The sequence below is a fragment of the Rhinoderma darwinii genome, chromosome 1, assembly GCF_050947455.1.
Source record: "Rhinoderma darwinii isolate aRhiDar2 chromosome 1, aRhiDar2.hap1, whole genome shotgun sequence".
In the NCBI taxonomy this organism is placed as follows: Eukaryota; Metazoa; Chordata; class Amphibia; order Anura; family Rhinodermatidae; genus Rhinoderma; species Rhinoderma darwinii.
The window spans coordinates 348,187,893-348,196,935 of record NC_134687.1 but is presented as its reverse complement, the minus strand read 5'-3'; the positions used below and the strand labels follow the sequence as shown (position 1 = coordinate 348,196,935).

The 9,043-nt window shown below is 41.4% G+C and overlaps 1 protein-coding gene across 14 annotated transcripts in view; it reads right to left on the bottom strand.

The window, feature by feature from the left end:
• Nucleotides 1–9,043, bottom strand: part of ELAVL2 (ELAV like RNA binding protein 2) — a 193,455-nt gene that overhangs the window by 64,177 nt on the left and 120,235 nt on the right. For 10 of the 14 annotated variants that reach the window (XM_075826285.1, XM_075826264.1, XM_075826347.1 and 7 more), the window contains one exon: nt 5,560–5,666. In XM_075826285.1, coding sequence (XP_075682400.1) covers nt 5,560–5,666 — 107 coding nt within the window. The remainder of the gene's footprint in view (nt 1–5,559; nt 5,667–9,043) is intronic. The other 4 variants (XM_075826294.1, XM_075826371.1, XM_075826356.1 and 1 more) reach the window with 1 other exon arrangement.

Here is a 9,043-nt window from a genome sequence, read left to right as displayed (position 1 = left end):
CGGCATTTAATAGGTTAAACGGCCGCGATCAAAGTAAACTTCGATTTTGTCCGGTGGAGCAGGAGCCCGGCGATCATCAGACAGCCGAGCCCCGGCTCTAATCTGCACGGGACACCCGTGAAAAGGCGGCCGCGGCCTAGCCTAAGGCCCCTTAGTGACCGCCGTGAAAAGACGTATTGGTGGTCACTAAGGGGTTAAAGGAGTTGTCCAGTCACTATAAATTGATGGTCTATCCTCAAGTTAGGCCATCAATATCTCCGACTTCGTTAGTCCGACTCCCAGGACCCCCACCGATGAGCTGTTCTAAAGGGGGCGCAGCGCTTGTACGATACTGCTTCCCCTTCATTGCTTATCTGCTCATACTGTGAATCGCTGACACACTTGTTGCAGCGGTCCATAGTATGGGTATGTTCACACAGTGTTTTCAGTCGTTTTTCAGGCTGTAAACGTCCCGAAAAACGGCTGAAAAATCGGAAGTAGAACGCCTCCAAATGTCTTTTGATTTCAATGGGAAAAACATCGCTCTGATGCCCCAGAGGAAGCCGGAAGGGCGAATCCCAGGGTCGTGCTGCAGAACTTAGCGTGCCACATGTTATTTTATGTGATATATGCCTTTTAAATTCATTCATCTTGTAAGTATGAAATAAAGCGTGGTATTTTTGTAAAGATGTTGCACCTTTCCTTTTTTCCCGTTGGAGCTAGAGACCAGCGACTGAGAAACATCTACAGTCAGAACGCTGTTATATCACTTGTGGAACTACAAGGCCAACAACTACAGAGAACACGCTAGTGGGAGTTGGAACTGTCTATTTGCATACAGGCTGGGGGATAAGTGAACCCTTTGTAAACTCTTCAGGCTGGCTTTCTGATAACAGTCTGAGCGGTAAAATTGTATACATTTCTTTAATATGGCTGTATTGAAGTGAGCTGGTGCTGGGAGAAGGAGTCCGATATATTTGATGCCGGCACCCAGATTTTAGACTTAGGCCATATCTTCTAGACATAGACAATAATAATTATTTTAATTGAGGATCACCAGGCATCACCATACATTTTAACCCCTTCCCTCTTTAGCCACGTTTGACCTTCCTGACAGCCTCATTTTTCAAATCTGACATGTTTCACTTTATGTGGTAATAACTCCGGGATGCTTTTACCTATCCAAGCGATTCTGAGAATGATTTCTCGTGACACATTGGACTTTAAGTTACTGGCAAAATTTGCTCGATATATTCAGTATTTAATTGTGAAAAACACCAAAATTTAGCGAAAAATTGCAAAAATTAGCATTTTTCTCAATTTAAATGTATCTGTAAGACAGGCTGTTATAACACACAAAATTGTTCCTAATTAACATCCCTCATATGTCTACTTTAGATTGGCATCGTTTTTGAACATCCTTTTATTTTTCTAGGACATTACAAGGCTTTGAACTTTAGCAGCAATTTCTCAAATTTTAAAGAAAATTTCAAAAGGCTATTTTTACAGGGGCCAGTTCACTTGTGAAGTGGCTTTGAGGGCCTTATATATTAGAAACCCCCAAAAAGTCACCCCATTTTAAAAACTTCACCCCTCAACGTATTCAAAACAGCATTTAGAAAATGTCTTAAACCTTTAGACATTTCACAGGATTTAAAGCAAAGTAGAGGTGAAATTTACAAATTTCCTATTTTTTGCAGAAATACATTTTTAATACAATTTTTTTTTTTATAACACAGAAGGTTTTACCAGAGAAATGCAACTCAATATTTATTGCCCAGGTTCTGCCGTTTTTGGAAATATCCCACATGTGGCCGTAGCATGCTAATGGAATGAAGAACCGGCCTCAGAATCAAAGGAGCACCTAGAGGATTTTGGGGCCGTATTTTTATTAGAATATATTTTAGGCACCATGTCAGGTTTGAAGGGCTCTTGCGGTGCCAAAACAGTGAAAATCCCCCAAAAAGGACCCCATTTGGGAAACTACACACCTCAAGGAAATGATCTAGCGGTATAGTGAGCATTTTGACTGCACAGATTTTTTACAGAAATTATTGGAAGTAGGCTGTGAAAATTAAAATCTACATTTTTTCAAAGAAAATGTAGGTTTAGTGATTTTTTTTCTCATTTCCACGACTAAAGGAGAAAAAGCACCGCAAAATCTGTAAAGCAATTTCTCCCGAGTAAAACAATACCCCACATGTGGTAATAACCGGCTGTTTGGACATACGGCAGGGCTTAAAAAGGAAACATCGCTATTTGGCTTTTGGAGATCACCTTTAGCAGTAATGGTTTGCGGAGGCCAGGTCACATTTGCAGAGCCCCTGAGGGGACAAAACAATGAAAACGCCCAAAAGGTGACTCCATTTAGGAAACTACACCCCTTGAGGCATTTGTCTAGGGGTGTAGTAAGCATTTTGACCCCACAGATGTTTCATAGAATTTATTAGAATTGGGCAGTGAAAATAAAAACAATCCTTTTTCTTCAATAAGACGTAGCTTTAGCGCAAAACTTTTCATTTTATCAACAAATTAATGGAAAAAATGAATGCAACATTTGTAAAGCAATTTCTCCCGAGTACGGCAATACCCCATATGTGGTCATAAACTGCTGTTTGGGCACACGGCAGGGCTCAGAAGGGAAGAAGCACCATTTGGAGTGCAGATGTTGCTGGATTGGTTTCTGGGCGCATGTAGGCCCAAAACAGTGGAAACCCCCCAGAAGTGACCCAATTTTGGATACTACACCCCTCAATGCATTTACCTAGGGGTGCAGTGAGCATTTTAACCCTGCAGATGTTTTGTAGAAATTAGTAGGCACTCGATGTTGCAGAGTGAAAATGGGATTTTTTCCATAGATATGCCAATATGTGGTGCCCAGCTTGTGCCACCATAACAAGACAGCTCTCTAATTATTATGCAGTGTTTTCCGGTTTTAGAATCACCCTACATGGGGCACTAATCTTTTGCCTGGACATTCGACCAGGCTCAGGAGTGAAAGCGTACCATGTAAAATTGAGGCCTAATTTGGCGATTTACAAAGTATTGGTTCACAACTCTAGAGGCTCAGATGTGAAATAATAAAAAGAAACCCCTGAGAAGTGACCCCATTTGGAAACTACACCCCTCAAGGCATTTATTAAGGGGTGTAGTGAGCATTTTCACCCCACAGGTCTTTTCCATAAATGATTGCACTGCGGATGGTGCAAATGAAAAATTTATATTTTTCCCTAGATATGCCATTTCAGTGACAAATATGTCATACCCAGCTTATGCCACTGGAGACACACACCCCAAAAATTGTTAAAAGGGTTCTCCCGGGTATAACGATGCCATATATGTGGAAGGAAACTGTTGTTTGGGCACATTGTAGGGAGCGCCATTTGCCTTTTGGAGAGCGGATTTTGCTTGGTAGTAGATTTGTTTGATTATTGCTGGTGTTTCCATTTATAATGTGGGGGTACATGTAAGACGGGCGGAGTATATAAGGGGCATAGTCAGGTGATATAATAATGGGGTAAAAAAACAATAAAATGATCCATAGATGTGTGTTACGCTGTGACACAATCCTTTCCTCACAGGCCGGTGTCGCACTGATATATGGCGTCCTTTCTTATGCCCCTTTTGGTCCACGCTCCGCACCTTTGCTATTTGGGGAATTTTGCTGGGAAAGTGTTGTCCTAGTATAATATGGGCACAGTTCCAGCAGACATGTTTGGGCCCTCCCCTTCCTGGTTCCCTAATTTTAGGTCCTTGATAAATCGCCTCTTGAAACCAAAGAAATGTTCCCCTCGGGCCGGCACAACTGCATATTTTTATTTCCTGACTTATTGGAGTCTTAACTAATTTTATTTTTTCATAGACGTAGTGGTATGAGGGCTTTTTTTTGTGGGACGAGCTGTAGTTATTATTGGTACCATTTTGGGGTACATGCGACTTTATCACCTTTTATCCTATTTTTTGGGAGGCCAGGTAAACAAAAAACCGCAATTCTGCCATAGTTTTTTTTATACAGCGTTCACCACGTGTTATAAACTACATGTTCACGTTATTCTGCGGGTCAGTACGATTCCGGCGATACCTAATTTATAGAACTTTTTTATGTTTTACAACTTTTTGCACAATAAAATTATTTTTGTAAAAAGAATGTATTTTTTCTGTCGCCAAGTTGTGAGAACCATAACTTTTTAATTTTTTTGTCGACGGAGCTGTATGAGGGCTTGTTTTTTGCGAGACAAGCTATAGTTTTTATAGGTACTATTTTTGGATACGTGCGACTTTTTGATCACTTTTTATTCCAATATTTGTAGGGCAAAGTGACCAAAAAACAGAAACTCTGGTATAGTTTTTTATGGGTTTTCTTTTACGCTGTTCACCGCGTGCAATAAATAATATAATATTTTGATACCTCAGGTCGTTACGGTCGCGGCGATGCCAAATACGTATGGTTTATTTTTTTTCAATAATAAAGGACTTGATAAGGGAAAAAGGGCGATTATGTTTTATTTTATTACTTGAAACTTTTATTGTTTTCAAACTTTTATTTTTTTCACTTTTTTTTTTTACATTTTTTTCCAAGTCCCACTTTTTCCAAGTCCCACTTTTTCCAAGTCCCACTTGAACTGTCTGATGTTTTTTTTCTAATACATTGCACTACCTACGTAGTGCAATGTATTAGATCTGTCAGTTATTCACTGACAGCAAGCCGATTAGGCTTCGCCTCCCGGCAGGGCCTAATCGGCTTCCGTAATGGCAGAGCAGGATCTGCTAGTAACCGCTACGATGCAGCAATCGCTTTCGATTGCTGCATCGAAGGGGTTAATGGCAGGGATCTGAACCAACTCTGGTTCCTGCCATTACAGGTGGATGTCAGCTGTAACACAGCTGACTTCCACCGCTGATGACGCCGGATCAGCTCCTGACCCGGCGCAATCTTGCCGGCGGCTACGGAAGCCGATCAGGCTCCGCCGCCGGGCGGATCTTGACCGGCTTCCGTGCTAGGCAGACCGGGAGGCCAGTATTAGGCCTCCGGTTGCCATTGCAGCCACCGGAACTCCGGCAATTTTATTGCTGGGGTTCCGATGAGCTGCAAACAGTTTAAATGTAGCGATCACATTTGAACGCTGCATTGAAGGGGTTAATGGCGGGGATCGAAGCCAATTTCGGTCCCCGCCATTACAGCCGGATGTCAGCTGTAAGATACAGCTGAGATCCAGCGATGATAGCACCGGCTCAGCTTCTGAGCCGGTGCCAAACATTTGGCGTAAGTATACGAGAAGCACTGGCTTTCCATGACGTATACTTACGACAAATGTCGGGAAGGGGTTAATTAGCGAGTATATAGCAACATTGGGGCTGCTGCCGAAACACAGCTACGAGATTACTTTAATAACCAAGTTACTTATCAGATTTAAAAAAAGTCATTTTTTAATGCATATAAAATGTGCACATCTCTATTCCTAAACCGCAGTATTAGAAAGTTACAAAAAAACAGCTTTACTGAACTGAATAGACCCAATATGTTACTAGTAAAAAGACTGGAGATCGCTAACAATTTACAAGAAAACAATTTTTACCTACTTTAATGGTTTTGGTCTGAAGTCTTAGTCCATTAAGGGTATTGATAGCCTTTTCCGCATCCTTGGGGTCAATGTAGTTCACAAAACCATAACCCAAGCTTTGTCCTTATCGAACAAAAAAAAAAAACAATGAAAAAAAAAAACATGTTTTAGGATGCCAAAACAATCATTGCCTTATTTGTGCAGCTATTAACCTTGACCTATCATGTTATTAAAATAAAATTATAATATTTGCAGTGTCTCCTGAAGAGAAAAGATGTTGCATTCACACTTAAAAAATAAATAAATATGAAAACATACATTACCACAAGCATCTAGAGATATTTAAAGATTTTTTTTTTGGAAGGTTTACAAGTAATTAAATAATGCCACGTTTCAGCCGGTCTACACTTTTGGAACTTTTTTTTTCTTGTTAAATCAATGTGAAGGTGAGTCTAAACATTTTTTAAATTGTTTTGTTTTTACGATACAGCTTCTATGTATCCTCTATACACATAGCTGTATCTTTGTCTCAGCAGATTCCATTAATCCAGCTGAACTGATGGCTCGGCTGAGAGAAGGTCCTCTGTGTGTAATGCACAGGAGCGCCATAATATCGATCACATCTAAGTTAATTAGCTTAGATGTAACTAATATTACATTGGTCCTGGGTGTTAGACACACACAGGACCAACTCTCAGCCGAGCCATCGTTATATAAAAAAATCTACAATATACTGCGCTAACTTAAATCAAATATACTTTGACTTAGAATAATTGCTAAACAATGGCACTCTTTATGGAGTTGGCTACATTTTCCATCTCCTGAAGAGAACGCGTCACTTACTTTATGCTGCATAAAGCTCAGTTTGCACAAATCAATGATCTGCAAACTGTATTTGTTCTAGGGAATAGGTCAGCCACCTAGCAACAGCAATTGGGTCCTGGCGATCACCTCCCGAAATTGCCATTGGAATGAAACGTGTCCACTCCGCTACCTCGTAGCAGTGCAGTAACGGGAGGTACTCCCGTGGGCGCACATCCAGGATTACCTCAGAATTTTTCAGAGGCTCAGTGGTAAGACCTTGTCCTTAAAAAAAATATGCAATCGTGCATACCCAAAGACATAAATGCAATCAGCTGAATCACGTTGCAAACTGAATTTTAAGAACAGTCGGATATTTCAAACATAAGTGTTTAGTTATTCCATCATAACTACAATATCTCAACTTTTTTTTTTAAACAGAGTTCCTAGACCGGGTTTTCTGATTGACTAAATAGGTCTGTGTCTCAAGGCATTTCTCGACCTCCGAAGTATTTGGAAAACACGTCTGCTTCTGATTCCTGGCAGTGACTATAATAAAGTGCAGAATTAGCTTTACTTGAGGGAGACTACCAGGAAAACAACATTTTGGGTGGGGAGGGTGGGCGCTGTTGCTAGGTGGCTGGCCTATTCCATAGAACAAACACAGTTTGCAGTTCAGATTCCTGCAAACGGAGCTTTGTTCTTCAGGAGCCCCAGCTATTAGGTAGAATAGCTTACACCTAGTAGTAGTTTTCATAAATATTATCTCATCTATGTCTGAGGATCTCCAGTAGTGGTTAATGAAGGTCCTCTCTGATGACCATTTAGATGCCTTAAAAGGAAAAGTCTCACCCAAAATTTTTTTTTTATATCAGTTTGATGTTCGTGTTTTATTAAAAACGTTTGGATTTATTTGTGTTTGTGTGTTACTTTTTTTTATTTTTACACTTTTTCTTCCCTATGGGGGCTGCCATTTTTTTTCCATTTCTGTATGTGTCGATTAACGACACATACAGACATGGAATACGGCAGCTCCAGTCCCATAGGGACTGCGAACGGGGCCCGTTCCATCCACTATGGTGTACGCCGTCTGTGTGGGAACGGCGCATGCGCCGCTCCCACACAGCCCAATTGGAAATGCGCGCCGTCCGGCGCCATTTTCCTGTGGACCGGAAGTCGCGGCCGGACAGTAAGATTACTACTTCCGGTCGCGGCTTCCAGACTTGTGCACATGGAGCAGCGGCAGCAGACGGAGCGGACGGTCCGGAGGGAGCGGCGGCGACTGGAGCAGGTAAGTGATTTCTATGTATGTTCGTGTTTTACTGTGTGTTTACTACTGTATGTTAACCTACTACACTGTGTGTTAGCTCAAAAAATGGCGACACACAGTGTAGGAGGTTAGACCGTTCAATCCCCTCGTTTCTCCCGGCACTAGCCAGGATAAAGGAGGGGGGGATTCAGAGAGCTCACTAGAGCGAGGGATTTTTTCCCAATTTTGCAGCATAAAGCAATGTGGTTGCTTTACCACATGCAATGCTGCAATTTTGGGACTTGCTCCATCTAGTGACCAGCAATGGGAAATATTATAAATTAGAATCCAATTTAATCCAATTTATAATATTTCCTGACTCGTGAAAAAAAAAAAAAAATTAGAACAATGTTTAATCACCCACACACTAATTGTTTAACTAAAAAAAAACAAAACATTTTTTGCTAACAACACATTCCCAAAGAAATTCCTCTAGCCACTGCTCTAGAAGAAGTGCTCCTAATGGATTGCATTTTAAAGATACTTGTGTCTATCCCTGCGCTTCACATGGCAAAGAGTATCAAACCCCTGATGGTATTGGCTGTGGCTTTCCTGACTGGTTGTCTGGAAGTCGCAAATAAATTAGTAAGGTCTCCCCGCAATGGGAATGTTTTGTCCAGATAGGATTTTAAGTGTCACAACAGAGAGGAATGGGTCAGCTACATCTTTTAAAAGATCACTTTCTATAGGACTCGTCACTATGTGAAGTCTTGGTTCTTCCTTTTAAAATATTGTGGTAACCTCTGGGAGTCTGTGAGAGCCACGGCTCCACTAGATGGATCAAAGTCAACTTCATTGGCCTAGCAGCCATAGCAAGAGCTAGAAGACAAGCTAACCTGATACCAACCCAGAGTATAGACATAACAGAGTCGCATAATTGGTTTAAATATGTCAAAAGAGGCTCTATAGCCCAAGTACTTGAGTACATTAGGATAATAGGTCTGGCTGCTACAGCCCCTTTCAAAAGCCTTAGGCTACATTCAGACGAGCATCAGCCACCTCAGACGTAAAAACTTGTTTTTCACTGTTTTCAATGTTTTTCACGTCCGAGGTGCACCCCTGCAGGACGCTTTGTCACGGATCATCCATAGACTCAGGGATGCATGACACACCGTAAAATGGACACGTCCTATTTTTTCACTGACCCTTCACACGCTCCGTTGAAACAACGGTCGTGTGAACAGCCCCATTCAAATATATGAGTCCAATACCCTGAACCCGTTATTTTGGAGAGCGCTCACAGATCACTTAGGCCAAGACCTAAAGTTTCAGATCCCCCCCAGCGATATTGTCTGCCGACTATTGGATTTCAGAGTGAAAGACGCTGTTCTAGAAGCTTCCAGGGATATGGAACGTCTTGAATTTGTGGGACACACAATTTCTATTTTTCAAG